Raw genomic sequence first — 20,377 nt, 5'->3', positions numbered from 1 at the left:
AGAAAAAAAGCCCACCACTCAGGAATAGGAAGGGATGGGTGAATATGTGGGTGTGAGGTGACCAGTTAATGACAGCTCTGGAGGCAGCTCCCTGACTCCTGACCAGGGACCTTTGCATTGGATGCACTGGATAAAGAACATGTCCAACTGGAGGCCCAGAATCAGCTCCTGACCCACTCCTCTCCTGTCAAGTTGGCAGGCCAGATGTACCATCTAACACTGCTGTGTATTTTTCAAATGACATTTCCCCAGTAGTGAAAACACAGCATGCCACTTCAATGCAAGATGGTGGAACAAAGGTAGCAACTTTTCTAATTGCTCCCATTCAGGAATCCACACACTTTGTCCCACAGAGAAACTGATGACGTTTCATTTCAATCCAGGAGCTCTATGGGGAACCAAGTTGTATATTTCCATGCCCTTAGCCTGTTGGTGGGGAGAGGTGTAAACTGAGGGATAGGCAAGACTCTTCACCAGAAGCTCTGGGGACATGGAAGAAACAAAGGAGGGCCTGGGGATGAGGAAGGGCTCCACCAGGAAAAGAGCCTTCAACTTGTGCCCTGAAGATGAATAGGATTCAGTGTGACATTGAGGGGAGGGACAGTCTGGTAGGAGAACGTGTGAGCAGAGACGTGCAGTTGAGAAGATGTACAGACATGGGAGGAGTCCCATGCAGGGAGGGAGTCTAATGGCAGCTGAGTGACAGCAGGTACAGCCAAAACAACTAGTATTGTATTCACTGAGCAGTGTGTCAGGGCTTGCATTCATTCACTTAATCCTCACGAAGCTATGAGCTGGGGATTCCCGTAGCCTTACTGCACAGCATGAAGAAGCTGAAGCTCGGGGAGCTGAAGTGACTTGTGCAAGGTCATACATTTAATAAGAGATGAAACTCGTTTTTAAATAAAATTTTTATTGAAATATAACACCTACAAAAAGATCACATATCCTAGATGTGAACAGCTTGGTTAAGTATTAGTAATCAGTAACCATCACCCCGGTGAAGAAACAGAATCTTACCAGTCTGAAGCCCCTCTTGTGCCCTTCCCAAGCCTTTATCTTCCCTCCTCCCAAAAGGTAACCACTATCCTGACTTCTAGTTCCATGGATTCATTTTTGGAAATGAAACATGCACGCAGTTCCATCGGAACCCAGAGACCAGGGTTTTTAGTGGAGGTGGGAATGGATGGTGGACCTCTCCAATCTGGTTGGGTCTGCCCACAATTGCCAGGATTATTTTCCCCAACCCCATCCCATTCTATGCTGTTTTTTTTTGCGGTCTCCTTGGTGGCTAGTGGGATATAGGTGAGGGCTCTAAATAGAACCTCTGGAAACAAGTGTGGGGGTCACCTCCACACAGCCTAAAAATTCCCTTCCTGCTCTCAGTGAAATGGATATGCACTGGACTGCAGGTCTATAAAATCCGACCTTTAGTAAAATATGACTTAATGACAAGTATGTCGTTTTGGAGAGAGCAACTGAATGGCCCTGAGCAGCGCCCTTGAATAGATTTAACTATATTCTCTAAGATAAGGGTTTCAATGGTTTCCTTTTCTCAATAATGTGAAAGAAAACTCTATAATATAAATATAAAGACTCCAGTTTGTCAACTGGATAATAAGACTTGCCCCCTACCGATCCCTTAACCCCACCACGGCCTATGTTCTGTCTGACACAAAAACAAAAAATAAGCACATACTTTGCTGAGAAAGTCATTAGCTTGGGTTCCTCTGAAGCCCTAAGTTACAGAAGTTCCAATCCATTTACTGCCCACCTCTCAATCTTAATATTTTAGCCAACTCTTCAAAACAGAATTCCATGGTTCAGACTTTTGCTGGCCTTTCTCCTCTCTGCAGATCTTCTTTTTCCTGTGTCCTTTCACTCAGGACATAAACCAACCCCTGATTTTCTCAGGCAGCATCCATCAAGGTTCCAGTCTTCATACCTGAAAATCTTGCCTAGAGTGGTTTTGGCTGGAAATAACTTAATAGGTTATTCCTTTCCAAAGTAGCAGCCTTCTGCCACAAAGCCATTGTGAGTTTTGATAGGAGCCGCCTTTAGGGAGACTTAGGCCAAGCCACACAGACAACTGAAATGAAATGTGGGGGAGACGACTCCCAGGGATGAGTCAGGCCCTGGCACCGTGGGATCAACAATGCCATCCTGACCAAAATGAGGAAAAGATGTGTAACAAATAAGGTATCAGTGGCTAGGAGAGTTCAAATAGTCGAGAAGCTACTCTGGAGCTCACTCTTATGGAAGCTTCAGCTTGACATTGCTACCTATCATAACTTGCCAAATCCCAACCAAAACCATTCCAGCCAATCCTAAAGAACACCTAGGGTGATATATAAGATTCTACCTAGTTCCACGCACTAGGGTAACTTTCCAGAAACCTACAACCTCCAGATGGGTCCCTGGACCCGATAAGTGCTGAAACCTAGCCTCTCCAGAATATCAGCTAGTTCCATTTCCCTACCTCATATTATTAACAGCCCCTTCCAACATAAAACATTTAGAATGGCCATAACCCAAATACCCCTAAAGAATGGGACAGAAAGATCAAAGGTGATGATGGAGTTATACAGAGAAGGTAGGGTTTAACAATCGAGTATGATTGCTGAATCATTGTATTGATATTTCCTTTAGTCTCCAGCATCTTAGAGTAGCTAGGAGTAAAAACCTAAAAGCTTAGAATTGTAGCCCATCCAAACTCTGAAATCTGTTCTACAACTAATTGTGCTGTGCTTTGAAATTTATTGTTTTTTAGAATAGATGTTATTTTTCACACACACACAAAAGTGATGATAAAAATATATGTATTCCTTCTAGCCTCCAATGTTCTGGAGAAATTAGAAGGAAAAATCTGAGATGATGGTGTGGTAGCCCAAGACAAACTCTGGAATCTGTCCTGTAACTCCTTGTTGAAGAGTGCTCTGAAAACTATTGCTTTTCTTTTACTTTGCTTTGTATGTATGCTATATCATACGATTAAAAAATAGGTCTCAAAAAATGAAATGTGAATGTTTTGATAATGCCTGAGTTGGAGAAGTCTGAAAGGATGCCTTTAAAAAGCAGATATGAACTCAAAAGTCTCCAGTGAGTACACCTTTGAGGAACCTGAGGCCAAGGCTAGGCAGTCATCGCCAGTCAGGTGGATGGTAAATTCCAGGGGCTGGCTAGTGGGAAACAGGCACTTGTAAAGACATCCAGGCAGGGGAGGATGGGAGGAGAAAACTCCATCTTTAAGACAGCAGGACACAGCAGAGGAAGCATGGTGCAAGAGTTAAGAGTTTAACTTTGCCATCAGAACTACAGAGGATCACATTCCAACTTCTGCATGTATTACTGATGACATAATTTACTCAACCTCTCCTAAACCTCAGTTCCCTTTATGTAAAGTGGGGTAATACGATCTACCTGGTAGAATTCAAATAGAGATTAAAACAAAATAATGTGTTTCAGGGACAGGCATACTCCAGAGGCCAATCAGAGAAGTGGTTGATGAATGTGAGGAATTTCCACCTCACCCCCTTGTGTGTTGGAGAATGAGGCATTTAGGAGACATGTAACATGGCCAACACACACACACACACACACACACACACACACACACACACACACACACACACACACAGCCACCACCAAATGCATGTACACACTACAAAATATCTGCATGGAAATCTCTCTGTAACTGAGGTTTTTAAAATACTGGTTGTGATGATATTAACAAGCAGATTGTTTTCTAGTCAGGGAAGGAAAAGAAACCTAGAATCTCTCTGGGCTGCTCTTCGGTGCTGCAAGGGTGAACTGACACCTCCCCAGTCTGTCCTCCTCTCCCTCTTCCCGTGGACACTCGAAGGCACCTGAAGTCTCATACCAGCTCGACGAGGGCTCGGCCCCCCTCCCTCAGGAGTGGGGACAGGAAGAGCTTCCACCGGCCGTTCAGTTTCTTTATCACGTTGGTCCAGAAACGTGGCAGCGGTGGTCACCGCAGGAGCTTGTCTCAGGGGTCAAACTCCACCCATACAGCCTGACCTCACCCTCCATCCACTGCCTCTTTCTCAAGGTCCCAGGGTGGGGACTGAGAGGATATGTGGCATATGCCAGGCACAGGGCCTGAGACGAGGAGCTCCTGCTAGGACAGACTTCCCTTCTCCGACGCCAGGAGGAATTACCCCCAGGAAGTGTCAGGTCACGAGGCTCCGCCCGGCACTTTAATGACGCTGCTGTTTGCTGGGCTCAGTTTTCCTGGTGTGTCTCAACCAGCCCGGTGTGCATTAACCAGGGGTGGGCTCCTCTTCTGGAAGGGTTTATATTCAAACAGATTCAACGCGTACACATGCTGGACCCAACATTCCTGGGCTCTGAGGAAATTCTAGTGAAAATCATATTAACAAATATTTTAATATCTCACATATATATATGGGACTTCTGAGTTCTCCAAGCACTTTAACCCTTCTCTGACCCTATAAAGTGATAAGGATAGGCACAGCAACCTTAAATGAAGGAATTAAGTCTTGGAGAGAGGTTAATCCAGAGCTATGAAGGTCGTCAACTGCAAAACCAGGCCCAGGGGGCTTGCAGGAGGAAAGTCTGATGACAATGCGAGCCCAGAAACAACCGCACCAAGCATCGTCCGCTTCACGGAAAGGGCGGGAGACACAGACCCTGGAGGTTTCCTTCTTACAGGCGGACCGATCTCAGCTCTTCGGGAAAGACGCCATCCACAGGTCCTCCTAACTGGGGCGCCCTCGGTCTAGAAACTGGAAATGGACCTTTTAGTCCTTCTGGCTTGTATGAAATTACATCTGTACATGAGAAGCCACTGGCTATTTATGAGGTCCATTTATGGGGGGGAGGGATTGACACAGTACTTGGCACAGGGTAGGTGTTCGATGTTTTTGAAGTGACTGTCCTCCAGCTGTTCTGAAGGTTAACGCGGGACTTGACTGAACTGCGGCTCACTCCTGCCATCTACTGGCCAGTTGTAAGAAAACAGCCCACTTAAGGGGCTGAGTTTCCCAAGCTAGGTCTAATGTCTAGTGGCCAGTACCTAGACCACGGTGCACCCTTCTGGTCAACGACATCTCAGGCACAGATATCATGAAACGCTTTAAAAATATATGTACATGTTTATTTGGCGTAAAATTTATATTTTGAGTAGTACATTATCTAATTTAACTTGCATGGTCAGTTTACTTGATACAACTTAAGTACATGGAATCTTAAATAGGGTGTGAGATCTTGCTGGTTTGTACAGGTTAATGTGATGCCCCAATACATCTCAGAGTAATTTGGGCAGAGAATAAAAAAAGTATTTTCAAAAGTCCCCTTGGGGTTCTAGGGGAGGAAAGGAGGAAATATTAAGGTTCCCTATGTGGGGAATTCCTGATATTCTCGCAAGCAGTGGGGACAATCAAATCAATAGGCTGAGCCCTTGATCTAGAGGTTTGCCCCTATGAAACATTCCTGCAAAGGAGAAGCTAAGCCTACTTTTTTTTTCTTTTTTAAAATTTTTATTAATAAAACCAATCAACATACAATATGAAGATTCTTTTTTCATCATAGTTGTATATTCATCATCGTGATCATTTCTTAGAACATTTGCATCAATCCAGAAAAAGAAATAAAAAAACAGAAAAAAATTCGTACATACCATATCCCTTACCCCTCCCTTTCATTGATCACTAGATTTCAATCTACTAAATTTATTTTAACATTTGTTCCCCCTATTATTTATTTATTTTTAATCAATATGTTTTACTCATCTGTCCATAAGGTAGATAAAAGAAGCATCAGACACAAGGTTTTCATAATCACACTGTCACATTGCAAAAGCTATATCATTATACATTCATTCAAGAAACATGGCTACTAGGACACAGCTCTATATTTTCAGGCAGTTCCCTCCAGCCTCTGTTAGGCCTTAACTAAAAAGGTGATATCTATTTAATGCGTAAGAATAACCTCCAGGATAACCTCTCGACTCTGGAATCTCTCAGCCATTGACACTTTATTTTGTCTCATTTCTCTCTTCCCCCTTTAGGTCAAGAAGGTTTTCTTGATCCCTTGATGCTGAGTTCCAGCTCATTCTAGGATTTCTGTCCCACATTGCTGGAAAGGTCCACACCCCTGGGAGTCATGTCCCATGTAGAGAGGGGTAGGGCATTGAGTTTGCTTGTCATGTTGGCTGAGAGAGAGAGGTCACATTTGAGCAACAAAAGTTCTCTTAGGGGTGACTCTTAGGCCTAATTTTAAATAGACTTAGTCTATCCTTTGTGGGGTAAAGTTTCATATGAACAAACCCCAAGATTGGGGGCTCAGCCTATTGCTTTGGTTGTCCCCGCTGCTTGTGAGAATATCAAGAATTCTTCACTTGGGGAAGTTGAATTTTCTCCCTTTCTCACCATTCCCCCAAGGGGACTTTGCAAATACTTTTTTATTCACTATTCAAATCTTTCTGGGATTTATCAAGGCTAAGCCTACTTTTAATTATGCCTAAGAGTCACCCGCAGAGAACCTCTTATTGTTCAGATGTGGCCTCTCTCTCTAAGGTAACTGGGCAGGTGAACTCACTGCCCTCCCCCCTCCCACTACTGGGACATGATTCCCAGGAATGTAAATCGCCCTGGAAACATGGGACATCCCGGGATGAGCCTGGACCCAGCATCACGGGACTGAGAAAGCCTTCTTAACCAAAAGAGGGAAGAGAGAAATGAGACAAAATAAAGTTTCAGTGACTGAGAGACTTCAAACAGAGTTGAGAGGTTACCCTGGAGGTTATTCTTATGTATTATATAGATATTTAGTTAATGGTATATTGGAGTGGCTGGAGGGAAGTACCTGAAACTGCTTTACTGTGTTCTAGTAGCCTTGATTCTTGAAGACTACTGTGTAACTAGACAGCTTTTACAATGTGACCACGTGATTGTGAAAACGTTGTGTCTGATGCTCCCTTTATCCAGGATATGGCAGATGAGTAAAAAGAATAAGCACAGGGCAGTGCGACAGTAGCTCAGTGGCAGAATTCTTGCCTGCCATGCCGGAGTCCTGGGTTCGATTCCCCGGTGCCTGCCCATGCAATAATAATAATAATAAGGACAAAAATAAATACATAACAGGGAGGGAATAAGGGGTAAAAATAAATTGGATAGATTGAAATACTAATGGTCAATGAGAGGAAGGGGTAAGGGGTATGGAATATATGAGTTTTTCTTTTTATTTCTTTTTCTGGAGTGATGTAAATGGTCTAAAACTGATCATAGTGATGAACACACAACTATGTGATGATATTGTTAGCCAGTATTGTATACTTTACATAGACTGTATGTGCGTGAACACACCTCAATAAAAATAATTTTTAAAATATACATATATATATATGCAACTCATGTTAGCACATTGCATGGCTCCAAGAAAAATCAAATAAGGAAATCAGTTAACTATTTATCAGGCATCAATTATGTGAATAAATATTAATACATGAAGATATAGGAAATGCATATTTTATACTTCTTGAACATAAAGGACCTACAGTTTGATTTGAAGTGACAATACTCCATGGCCCCAGACAGCCTGGTACACTTCACGTACCTAGAACAATATAAATTTTAGAGTTCCAAGTAACATTGGACCTTTTAGACAAAGGAGAATTTCCCTATAGTAAAAGTTTGATAAAAACCAATAGGATACTTCGGTTTGTTTTATTCTTGTTACTCAAATGACCAGAAAACCATCCTACTACAAAATACCTAGAAACTCCAGATTAAATTCAACAAATATCCTAATTAATGTATAGCTGAGCACAAAAGAAAACAAGGAAATATTATAGGAATATTGATTGAAACAGGAATTGAAAACCTAAGAATAAGACACTGTAGAAAATCAACAAGCAGATTTGGGAAAATAAAATTTGAAAATAAAATAGTCTTCAAAAAGCTAAAAATACAATCAATGAAATTAAAAACTCAGTGGATAAATTAACTAACAGATTAAAATATGGTTGAAGAGAAAATAATTGAATTGAAAACAGATCTGAGGAGCTTTGTTAAATATGTAGCCTTGAGAGATAAAAAGATTAAATAAAAGAGGAAGAGACTTAAAGAAAAGAATGAAGGGCTCTACATACATGTAACTGCAATTTAGAGAGAAAATAGAAAGAAAGGGAAGAGGTAATCTTAGAAACGATAACTACGAATTTTCTAGAACTGATGAAATACACAGCTCTTACCTATCAGGAAGCATATAGTCTAAGTAAGGTAAATAAAACCAAATCCAGGGGTGCAAGGGTAGTTCAACGGTAGAATTCTCACCTGCCATGCAGGTGACCCAGGTTCGATTCCCAGCCTGTGCACTTCCCAAGGGGGGGTGGGGGGCAGGTGGAGGAGTCAACAAATGATGCTGCAATAACGGGATAATCACATGGAAAAAAATGAAATGTGACTCCCATCATACAGTATACACAGACACAAAAATCCACATCTCAACACTTCATAGTGTTTGAAAGGACACTGCATTTGAAAGAGAGTAAGCACTCACCTGATTGTGGGGAAGAAAAATTATTCACAGTCTTGCAAGAATGGGTGCCCACTTGAAAAATGGTGGCAGGCATGCCACACAACAGAATGCCACAGGTTTTTTTTCCCTAAGCTTAGCACACAGGCCCCTCCCCTGTTTCTCCACTGATTGGATACTCCGGAAGTTACAGTCTATCCGGACAGTCTAACTAATTCAAATTTCCTGCAGAAGCTTCCTGCTTTTGATTATACTTTACATTTCAAGGACCCTGGCCATTACTTATTGAAACTTTGTTTCTATCTATTTCATGCCAATTCAAGGCTTCTGTCAGAGGTGCTTTCCTTGCCTGCCTGCAAAACCACTTTGAGTTATTCTGTAGCCCTTTCCTGCGCCATCTTGTGTGAAAGCTAAACTTGGTTTTCTTGTAACAGCAAGCTGTGGGACATCAAAGACAATGCGAAGTCTTAAAAACAAAGAAGACAATACAATATGTTCAAAATGTTGAGAGAAAGTACAAAGCTAAATTATCATTCAAGAGTGAAGATGAAATTAAAATATTTTCCAACAAAGAGTTAGTGAAAGAATCACTAAAGTATATATTTAAAGAATAAAAGTTAATCCAGAAGGAAAAAGGATGAAATGGTGAGCAAAGTCATTGGCAAATATCGGATAAATCTAAGTGAGAATTGACCATAATAATAAATGGTTTATTATAAAATAATAAATTTATAATAAATAATAAATGAATAATTATAACTAATTTAGGGGATATAAAAGCAAGTTGGAACTAAAATACATAGCAACCCTAAGATGTAAGATGGATAGGGTGATCTGAGGTAAAGCTTTATAAAGATTTCATTGTTTGGGGAAGAGGGTAGAGATGTTAGCTAACTTCACATTTTGCATGCTAACTGTAGAAGATAACCATTAAAATAAGAAAAATCTAAAGTAAAATTTCCAAACCACTAGAGGTGATACATGTGAATAGAGAACTCTCAAGAATCTCTGGTTAAACATTATCAATTAAATCAATGTTTTATCTGTAATCAATCCTGAAATAATATTAACAAAAATAAGCAAGTTTAGCAAGGTTTCAGGAAATAAGACAACATACCAAAAAAAGGCGGGGGGGGGGGAGGGTTTTATCTACTAACAACAAACAATTGGAGGCTGTAATTTAAAAAAAAAAAATACTGTTTACAGTAACTTCCAAAATAGGAAATACTAGGAACAAATGTTCTAATAAGTCTAATAAAAGATGTATAAGACCTGTATGCTGTAGAACTATAAAACATTGCTGAGAGAAATTAAAGATGACCAAGATAAATGGAAAGCCATACCTTGATCATAGACCAAAAGACACAATATTGTCAATTCTCCCCAAATTGATCAATACCCTCCCAAGTAAAGTACCTTTAGATTTTTATTGTAAAAATTGACCAGCTGATTCCAAAATTCATATTGAAATGTAAGGACCTAAAATAGCCTAAATAATTTTTAAAAAGAAAAACAAAGTTGGAAAGCTAACCCTACCTGATTATAAAGCTACAATAATTAAGACAGTATAAAATTATTTTGACATCAAGATAAACAAACAGATCAATGGAACAGAGTCGAGAAACAGATGTACACATATAGACAAATGATACTTTACAAAGGTGCAAAGCAATTCAGTGGAGAAAAAAGTCTTCTCAATAATGGCCCTGGAATAACTGGATATTATATGTAAAATAATGACCTCAGAATTGATCATAGATATAAAACCAAAATCTATAGCACTTCTAAGGACAATCAAGAAGCCTCAACTTAATCAAGGTGGCACAGTGAGATGCTTCAGGGCTCCACCAACCCATAGAAGCTTTGAACAACCAGCAAGAACTGGCAGAAACATCTTTCTCAAAGCTCCAGAAAACAGTTAAATATGAGAGTAGTAATAGGGCAACCACCAAATGAAGAAAAAGACTACTTTAATGCAGTAGGATCTCGTGGAGACTGACCTCTTTTCCACCCTCACCAGCTCTGCTCTAGCATGCCCAATGCAGACCCCTAGTCCTGGTTCAGGAGGGAGCAGAGTAACCCAGTGCACCTACTGGCAGCATGAACATCTGACCCAGTCTGCCTGGTAATAGCTTGAGAGACTCACCATCCCAGAACTTGCCATGTGGGTGGAAGTCAGTTCAAAGAGCTCTCCTAGAAAATGCCATGGATGAGCAATTGAGTCATGTTGCCTGGGGCAAGGGATTGCTGGCTATAAGACATACAGTGCAGTACCTGAGACCATTAGGAAACCATTTACTAGAGAAGAGGCTACACTCAGAAACATGTACACAGGGGAATTCCTAGGGACACAAGTGCATGTCAAAGATAAGAAGTAACCACAGAAAGAATCAGGGAGGCCCCTAAGTTTTGGCCTGGAGCTATTCTCTAAACTCTTTGCATGGATAAGACCTGCAACAGAGCACTTGCACAGGCCAATTGCAAAGATTAGGAAACGCGTTTTCCTTTTTTTTTCTTTTTGGTTAGCTCCTGGCACTCAAGGAAAGCTCTATCAAAACTCTTGCTGGAATCTTGGAGCTCTTTGTGAAGCTTAAGTATGTAGCGGAGAAGCTTAGCATACCTATAGGTATGCCTAAGAGTCACCTCTGGCAGACCTCTTTTGTTTCTCGGGGTGGCCTCTCTCTCTCTCTCTCTCTAAGCCCAACTCTGCAAGTGAAACCACTGCCCTCCCCCCTACGTGGGACATGACATCCAGGGATGAAAGTCTCCCTGGTGCTGTGGGATATGATCCCCACGAACGAGCCTGGCCCTGGCACCATGGGATCAACAATGCCGTCCTGACCAAAAGGGGGAAAAGAAGTATAACAAATAAGGTATCAGTGGCTGAGAGAGTTCAAATAGAGTCAGGAGGCTACTCTGGAAGTCATTCTTATGCAAGCTTCAGTTAGACACTGCTACTATCATAACTTGCCAAACCCCAACCAAAACCATTTCTTATCAATTACATAAGATTCTACAAAGGTTCCAGTCACTAGGGTAACTTTTCAGAAACCTACAACCTCCAGATGGGTTCCTGGACCAGATAAGTCCTGAAATGCAGAGGGACCAGCCTCTCCAGAACATCAACTAGTTCCATTCCCCTATCCCATATTGTCAACAGCCCCTTCCAACATGAAAAAGTTAGAATGAGCATAGCCCAAAAACCCCTAAAAAGTGAATGATTAAAGGTGATGATGGAGTTATACTGAGAAGGTCAGGTTTAACGAATGAGTATGAATACTGAATCAGTATACTGCTCCAGGACCTTAGAGCAGCTAGAAATAAAAAGCTAAAATTGTGGAATTGTAACCCATACCAAACTCTGAAATCTGTTCTACAACTAATCATTGCAATGTACTTTGAAATTTAATGCTTTTTTGTATATATGTTATTTTTCACAAAAAAGAAAAAAGAAAGAAGGAAGAGTGTAATACAGAAGATAGGATTTAACAAATCGATATGGCTACTGAATCAATATATTGATCTTTCTTCTGGTTTCCAGTATCTTGGAGCAGCTAGAAGAAAAAAATGAAAAATCATGGAACTGTAACCCATACCAAACTTTAAAACCTGTTGAATAACTACTTGTTAAAATGTACTTGGAGAGCCATGGTGGCTCAGCAGGCAGAGTTCTCGCTTGCCATGCCGGAGACCCAGGTTTGCTCCCAGTGCCTGCCCTGGCAAAAAAAATGTACTTGGAAATTTATTGTTCGCATATATGTTATTTTTCACAATAAAAAAATGTTAAAAAAAAAAAAAAAACATTTGCTGGATAGAAACTTAAGGAACAGATGCCTCTTATCTAAATTCCACTAAGATATGAAAATATCAAAATGTCCAGGTTTCAACAAGGTAATATGTAATGGCCCAGGCAAAGGAGAAAATTAAAACATTAGAAACCATTGAGTTATCTATAATATCCAATGGATGGAAGTGGCTGAAGCAGAAACATGCTTCTCCTTCTCCTTCTGCTTCTGCTTTCTGAGAAGCAGAAAGGTGAACTGTGGTGAAAACATATGATGGAATATTGTGCAGCTACAGAAAGGAAAGAAGTCATGAGGCAAGCAATGAGGTAAATGAAGCTTGAGGACATTATGTTGTACAAAAGAAGCCAGAAACAAAAGGACAAATATTGTATGGTCTTTTTTAGAGAATACGATAAGAAAATTAAGGCCTAGATTATAAGCAGACACATTTATTCCCGAGCTTTGTATTATTGCTAAATTCTGAGATGTTGCTATATATGTATAACCTGGTATCTCCCTGGAACTTTGGGTACCAAAGATGCTCAATAAACTCCAAACAAGAAAAACCCAAATAGACCCACACCATAGCATATCACAATCAATACCCAAATGCCAAAGATAAAGAAAAAATTCTGAGAGCCACAAGATAGAAGAAACAAGTCAAATGCAAGAGAGCCTCAATAAGATTAAGTGTCAATTTCTCATCTGAAACCATGGAGGCACGAAGACAGTAGGATGATATATTTAAAGTGCTGAAAGCCAAAGATTGCCAGCCAAGAAATCTATATCCAGCTATATTGCCTTTCAAAATGAGAGAGGTTGCTAAAACAAGATGGAATATAAGTACACAATGTAATCAGTTCCAGTCTGGCACTATGGGACATAAGAGACATAAAATGGGACACATGGGACATAAAAGACCCTGTGAGCCTTCGCTTTTAGAAGGGGTTCAGAAATGTAATATTTATGAAATACTAAGGAATGTATATTTATAATACTATTAGATTAAAAGGAGTCTTGATGGGAGTTAAAGAGGTTCCCAATGAATTTGTAGCATCCAAGGTCAAAGAGTGCTTTTACATTTTTAGATCATGTTTGGTAATTTTTTCTCAATCTTTTTCAACTACACATACACCAGCTACTGTATAATAAATACAGTTTTACTCACATGGGTTCACTTTTTGCAATGTAATCCATACTTTATACTTAAACACTATATTAATAATTATTTATGAAAGATATATGCATATAAGATTGATCTGTTATTCAGCTCAATTCATAAGAGAATTCCTAAGAATAAAAGGCAATATGATGAAACCAACTTATAGGGAAGTTAAGAAAAAAAAAAGAACAGAAACTTGGAAGTTATAGCTCCTTAACAAAGAATGTTTTAGAAAAAAATCTTTTAACTACTAAAAAATCAAATTGTCTCATATTTTAAAGCTGTTGCTGATAACTGTTGATACTCTTTGAATGTTTTAGCTAATGTCAAAGCCTACCAAATGTTATTGTATGAAATTGATTCTGTGATGGTATAACAATAAGGACGTGACACATGTATTTTATGTATACATGCATTCAACTGTAGTGACAAACGGCTTCATGCTGTGTGATTAAATGCATATTAGCATTTTCTCTAGGCATTTGATTATTACCATCTTTACTTCATTACATTACATACTGTATGGCCATAAAATCTGTAAGATAATACACACATCCTTGTTGCCGATAAAGAATTATTCTGTTTCATGGATAGTGTCCTTTATTTGAGCTTTCATGAATTATAAAATTGTTAATATCTGCTGAAGTGAATCACTGGAGAAGCAAATAAAAAGAAAAAAGAAAAAAATTTTGAGAAAGATTAAGACATTCCCAGATAAAAGATGAAGGAGATTATCACCACTAGATGAGCCCTACAAGAAATGCTAAAGAGAATTTTCCAGGTTGAAAGGAAAAGACAATAGGCAATTGACTGAAGACACTCATGAAAAAAAGATATTTAAGAAATAAAGATATTTAAATAAAAACATTTCTTAAATAAATATATTTAAGAAATAAAGGGTAATTACCAAAAAAATTGCTAAAAGAAATTTAAAATGCCCTAAATAGAAGGAAAGATATACCATGTTCATGGACAGGAGGGTTGAATATCATCAAGATGTCAATCCTACCCAAACTGATCTACAAATTCAAAGCAATACCAATAAAAATCCCAACAACCTACTTTGAAGACTTGGAAAAACTGGTTATCAAATTTATATGGAAGGGAAAGAGACCTTGAATAGCTAAAGATATCCTTAAAAAGAAAAGTGAACTGGGAGATCTATCACTTCTTGTCTTTAAAGCTTACTATAAAGCCCCAGTGGACAAAACAGCATGGTACTGGCACAAAGACAGAAGGATGGCTAGTGGCATAGACTTGAGAGTGCAGAGATTGACCACCAAATTTATGTACATTTGATCTTCAATAAGGCCCCCAAATCCACTGAACTGGGACAGAATAGTCTTTTCAATAAACGGACATGGGAGAACTGGATTTAAATAACCAAAAGAATGAAAGAGGACCCCTACCTTGCACACTATGAAAAAAATTAATTCAAAATGACTCAAAGACCTAAATGTAAGAGCCAGTACCATAAAACTTCTAGATAAAAATATAGGGGAACATCTTTCAGATCCAGTAATAGGAGGTAGCATCTTAAACTTTACACCTAAAGCACAAGCTGTGGAAGAAAAAATAGACAAATGGGAACTCCCTAAGGTCAGGAGCTTCTATGCCTCAAAGGACTTTGTTAAAAAGGTGAAGAGGCAGCCAACTCAACAGAAAAAAATATTTGGAAACCACATATCTGATAAAAGCTTGATATCCTGTGTACATAAAGAAATTATACAGCTCAATAACAAAAGAACAAGCAACCCAATTAAATGGGCAGAGGAAATGAATAGGAACTTTTCTGAAAAGCAAATACAGATGGCTTAAAAACACATGAAAAGCTGCTCATTTTCATTGGCTATAAGGAAAATGCAAATTAAAACAATAATATCATCTCACACCTATAAGAATGGCTGCTATTAAACAAACAGGAAACTATAAATGTTGGAGAGGATGCAGAGAAATTGGAACACTCATTCACTATTGGTGGGAATGTAAAACGGTTCAGCAGCTGTGGAAGTCAGTTTGGCAATTCCTCAGAAAACCAAATATTGAGTTGCCTGATGACCTGGCAATACCAATACTTGGTATATACCCAGAAGAGTTGAGGCAGTGATACATTTGCACACGGATGTTCATAGCGGTACTATTCACAACTACTAAGAGATGGAAACAATCCAGATGCCCATCAACAGACAAGTGGATAAACAAAATGTGGTGTATATATATATATGATGGAATATTATGCAGCATTTAGACAAAATGATGTCCTGAAACATATGACAATGTGGATGAAACTTGAGGACATAATGCTGACTGAAAATAAGTCAGACATAAAAGGACAGATATTGTCGTATCATTATGACTCTGATAAAGCTGCCAGTGTTTTGGAGCAACTAGCAGGCAAAATTTGAGATGAGGGCATGGTAGCCCATGACAAGCTCTGGGAACTGTTCTGTAGCTGCTGTAGTTGCTTCTATAGTTGAAGTATGTTTTAAAAATTATTGCTTTTTTTCTTTCTTTTCTTTGCATATATATGTTATATTTTATGACAACAAAAAAATGGCTAAAAAAACCTACAAGGAGTTTTAGTAATATTAAATAAAATAAATTTCTGAAATCAAAAATCTGAAAACATTTAGTAACATAGTTCACTACCATCACAAAGTTGATATTTGTAATAACTTTTTAATTGATATTTTGAGAATGCACACAATTGTGATAGTTAATCAAATAGTATTTAAGATAGTGTTTAATATTCAGAATTTAAGAACTCTGATACCTGTAGCTATGGATTATTTTCCTTCCTTGCTTTAATTTTAAATTGGTTTATGAAACATATTGTACAAACAGGCTTTACAATAATTACTTAGATTTTTTTAATATGCCCATGGATAAGCTAAATAAGATATACATTTTAGGTGGTTAAGATTTCCATATGTTAATTGTAAAAATATTTGTATCTTCATATCTTCCTGAAATCAGGAAAATATTGAGCAATATAGGTCATTACAATAACAATGCAGATATACGTAAGAACTTTCTACTTCATATTTTGAGAATATTCCCAGTCTAGAGAGCTGATCAAATGTATTTAAGTGTTTAATACTTAGAATTTAAGAACTTTGCTATCTGAATTTGCAGAACTTTTCCTTGTTGCCTTAATTTTAAATTGTTTTATGAAACTTACTGCACAAATACAGGCTGTACAATGATTATATGGGTACTTTATTTAAATATGCCTATGGCTAAGCTAACTGAGATATACATTTCTGGTGGTTCTAAGTACATTGTTTGTTTCTTTTTAATGAAAAAAATTTTAAAAAAAAGAAATAAAAGGTAAAGACATGGGTAACTATAAATGCCTGTACTATTACATTTTTGGTTTTAACTCCATTTTTTACTTCCTACAGTATCTAAATGCCAAATGCATAGAATATAATGATAAATCAGTAGTTTTGGATTCATAATGCATTAACATGTCATTTGTGACAATAACTATATGAAGTGGGGGGGCAGGAGGATCTAGAAACATAGTTTGTATATATTATCGAAGTTAAGTTGGTATCAAAGCAAACAAGACTGTTATCGATTTAGAGCATCACATTTAAGCTCCATGGTAACTACAAAGAAGATACTGAAGAATATGCAAGCTCACAAAGACAGAAATCAGAGCACATGCTGCCAGGACAGGGCGTGGAGAATGAGGAGTTAATACCTAATGTAGGATCTCTGTCTGAGATGAGAACATTCTAGCAATGAAAGGTGGTGAGGGTACCACAATATTGTGGATGTGATTAGTCCCACTGAAGGGTATACTTGGGCATGTCTGAAATGGGAAAGTTTATGTTGTATGTATGTTTCCAGTATTTTAAAAAAGAAAGCAACTAAAGAGACAATGATAATTAAGTATAATATATGGATGAAACCTAGCAAGGAAAGAGAAAACGCTCAAAGGGATATTATTATTGGGACATAGGAAAAAATGGAATACAGACTGTAAGCTTTGTATCAGTGATAAATTATTAAACTCAATAACTGAACTTAAGGTGGTTACATAAGTGAATATCCTTGTCCTCAGGAAATGCACATGACAATACTAAGTGTTCAAAGAACATGATATATATAACATACACTAAAGTGTTCAAAAATGAATTGATCACTAGAGGAAAAAGAAAGAGAATGATATGGCAACTGTTACAAAAGGCTAAAATTGGTGGATCTAGATATCTGAAGCAGAAGGTAGTTGGAGTTCTCTATATGGGGTTTGTGTTATTTTTGTAATTGTCCTGTAAGTTCCAAAGTATTTCAAAATAAAAAGCATTTTTAAAAAGATAACAGAGGAGAGGGTGGGCAATGCTGGCTCAGTGGTAGAGTTCTCACCTACCATGCCAGATACCTGGGTTCGATGGCCTGCCCATGCAAAAAAAAAAAAAAGTGAAAAAAAGACAACAGAGGAGAAAATCTTTGTGACCTTAGGTTATGCAAAGATTTCTTAGATATGACACCAAAAGTACAAACTATAAGAGAACAAATTGATAAATCAGATTTTGTCAAAGTTTAAAATGTTAGCTTTCTGAAAGACATTGTTATAGGATGAAAAACAAAACATGCTCCAGAAAGGGAGAAAATATTTGAAAGCATATATCTGAAAAGAACTTGTAGCCAACAAATATAAAAATAACTCTCAAAACTCAGTAAGGGTAGGTGATGACCCCCCGAGATGAATCCAGACCTGGCACCAGGAGATCAACAATTCCATCCGGACCAAAAGGGGGGAAAGAAGTATAATTAATAAAATATCAGTGGCAGAGAGAGTTCAAATAAGAGTTGAGAGGCTACTCTGGAGGTTGCTTTTATGCAAGCTTCAGTTAGACCTTGCTACCTATCATAACCTGCCAACCCCCAACAAGGACCATTCCAGCCAATCCTAGAGAACACTTAGGGCAATATATAAGATTCCACAAGGGTTTCAGGTACTAAAGTAACTTGCCAGAAAGCTACAACCTCCAGATGGGTCCCTGGTCCAGATAAGTCCCAAAACCTAGAGGGCCCAACCTCTCCAGAACATTAGATAGTTTCATCTCCCTACCCCATATTAGTGACAGACCTTTCCAATATGAGAAATTTAGAATTGCCATAGCCCAAACACCCCTAAAGAGAGGGATGGAAAGATCAAAGGTGATGGTGGAGTTATACAGAGAATATAGGATTTAACAAATCAATATGAATGCTGAATCATTAAATTGATATCTCTTTTAGTCTCCAGTATTTTAGAGTAGCTAGAAGTAAAAACCTAAAATTGTGAAATTGTAACCCATGTCAAAATCTGAAATAAGTTCTACAACCAATTGTGGTGCTGTGCTTGGAAATTTTTAGCTTTTTTGTATATATGTTATTTTTCACAAAAAAAGAAGGAAAAAGCACCGATTGTGATGATAAAAAAGTATTTAAGCCCTTTAGCCTCCTATATTCTGGAGCAGCTAGAAGGAAAAATACGAGAAGATCGTATGGTAGCCCATGACCAACTCCGGGATCTATCCTGTAACCACTTTTTGAAGAGTGCTTTGAAAACTACTGCTTTTTTATTTCTTTGCTTTGTATTATATGTATATATTGTATAGCATATATACAAAAAAAAGTTTTTAAAAAAGGAGAAGGTGGAGTTATAACTGAGAAGATAGGATTTAACAAATGAGTATCATTGTTGAATCATTGTATTAATTTTTCCTTGAGTCTCTAGTATCTTGGAGCAGCTAGAAGTAAAAACTTAAATTGTGGAATTATAACCCATACCAAACTCTGAAATCTGTAACAGTTAGTTACAACTAACTGTTGTGATGTGCTTTGAAATTTATTGCTTTTTTGGCATATGTATTATTTTTCATAATAAAAATAAAAAAGTAATTGTGAGTCCAAGCCCTTGATCTTGAAGCTGGCTCTTGTGAAGCTTACATATATAGCAGAGAAGCTTAGCCTACCTATCAGTATGCCTAACAGTCACCTCCAGAGGACCTCTTTTGTTGCTCAGATGTGGCCTTTCTCTCTCAAAGCCCAACTCTGCAAGTGAAACCATTGCCCTTTCCTCTGTGTGGGACATGACATCTAGGGTTGAGGGTCTCATTGGCCTCATGGGAGATGGCTCCCAGGGATGAGCCTGGCCATGGCTCAGTGGGATCAGTGGTGTCATCCTGACCAAAGTGGGGAGGAGAAGTGTGGCAAATAAGGTATCAGTGGCTGAGAGAGTTCAAGTGGAGTTGAGAGGCTACTCTGGAGGTCACTCTTGCATGGGCTTCAGTTGGACATTACTGCCTATCATAGCTTGCCAAAGTCCAGCCAAGGCCATTCCTGCCAATCCTAGAGACTGCCTAGGGCATTATGAGATTCTAGGAAGGTTCTATACACTGGGGTGACTTTCCCGAAGCCTCCAGCCTCCAGATAGAACCCTAGACCAGGTGAGTCTTGAAATGAAGAGCGGCCAACCTTTCCAGGGCATCAACTAGTTCCATCCCCCATCCCATATTATCAACAGCCTCTTCCAATATGAAATATTAGAATGGGCATAGCCCGAATACCCTTAAAGAGTGGGAGAAAGATCAAAGGTGATGGTGGAATTATACAGAGAAGGCCAGGTTTAACAAATAAGTATAGTGCTGAATCATTATATTGATATTTCTTTTAGTCTCCAGTACCTCAAGCAGTTATAAATAAAAATCTAAAATTGTGGAATTGTAACACATACCAAACCTGAAATCTGTTCTACAACAAATTGTTGTGCTGTACTTTAAAATTTATTGCTTTTATGTATATATATATATATATATATATAATATATATATATATATTACATTATGTATATACATATATATTACATATATTATATATATATATATAATTTAAAGAGAAAGAGGAGTATAACAGA

At 38.3% G+C, this 20,377-nt stretch overlaps 1 protein-coding gene across 2 annotated transcripts in view; it reads right to left on the bottom strand.

Moving 5' to 3' along the window:
* UCK2 (uridine-cytidine kinase 2) overlaps positions 1-20,377 on the bottom strand; it is a 149,032-nt gene that overhangs the window by 44,848 nt on the left and 83,807 nt on the right. The window contains exon 9 of one of the 2 annotated variants that reach the window (XM_077156816.1): positions 3,955-4,378. The exons of the other annotated variant lie outside the window; for it this stretch is intronic. Within the exon in view, the coding sequence (XP_077012931.1) occupies positions 4,320-4,378 (59 nt within the window). The 3' untranslated portion in view covers positions 3,955-4,319. Of the gene's footprint in view, positions 1-3,954; positions 4,379-20,377 lie in introns of those variants that run through there. 2 annotated transcript variants of the gene reach the window in all.

This window comes from Tamandua tetradactyla, chromosome 4 (assembly GCF_023851605.1).
Source record: "Tamandua tetradactyla isolate mTamTet1 chromosome 4, mTamTet1.pri, whole genome shotgun sequence".
Lineage (NCBI taxonomy): Eukaryota > Metazoa > Chordata > Mammalia > Pilosa > Myrmecophagidae > Tamandua > Tamandua tetradactyla.
Note: the sequence above shows the minus strand (reverse complement) of the source record. Positions and strands in the feature narration are given on the sequence as shown.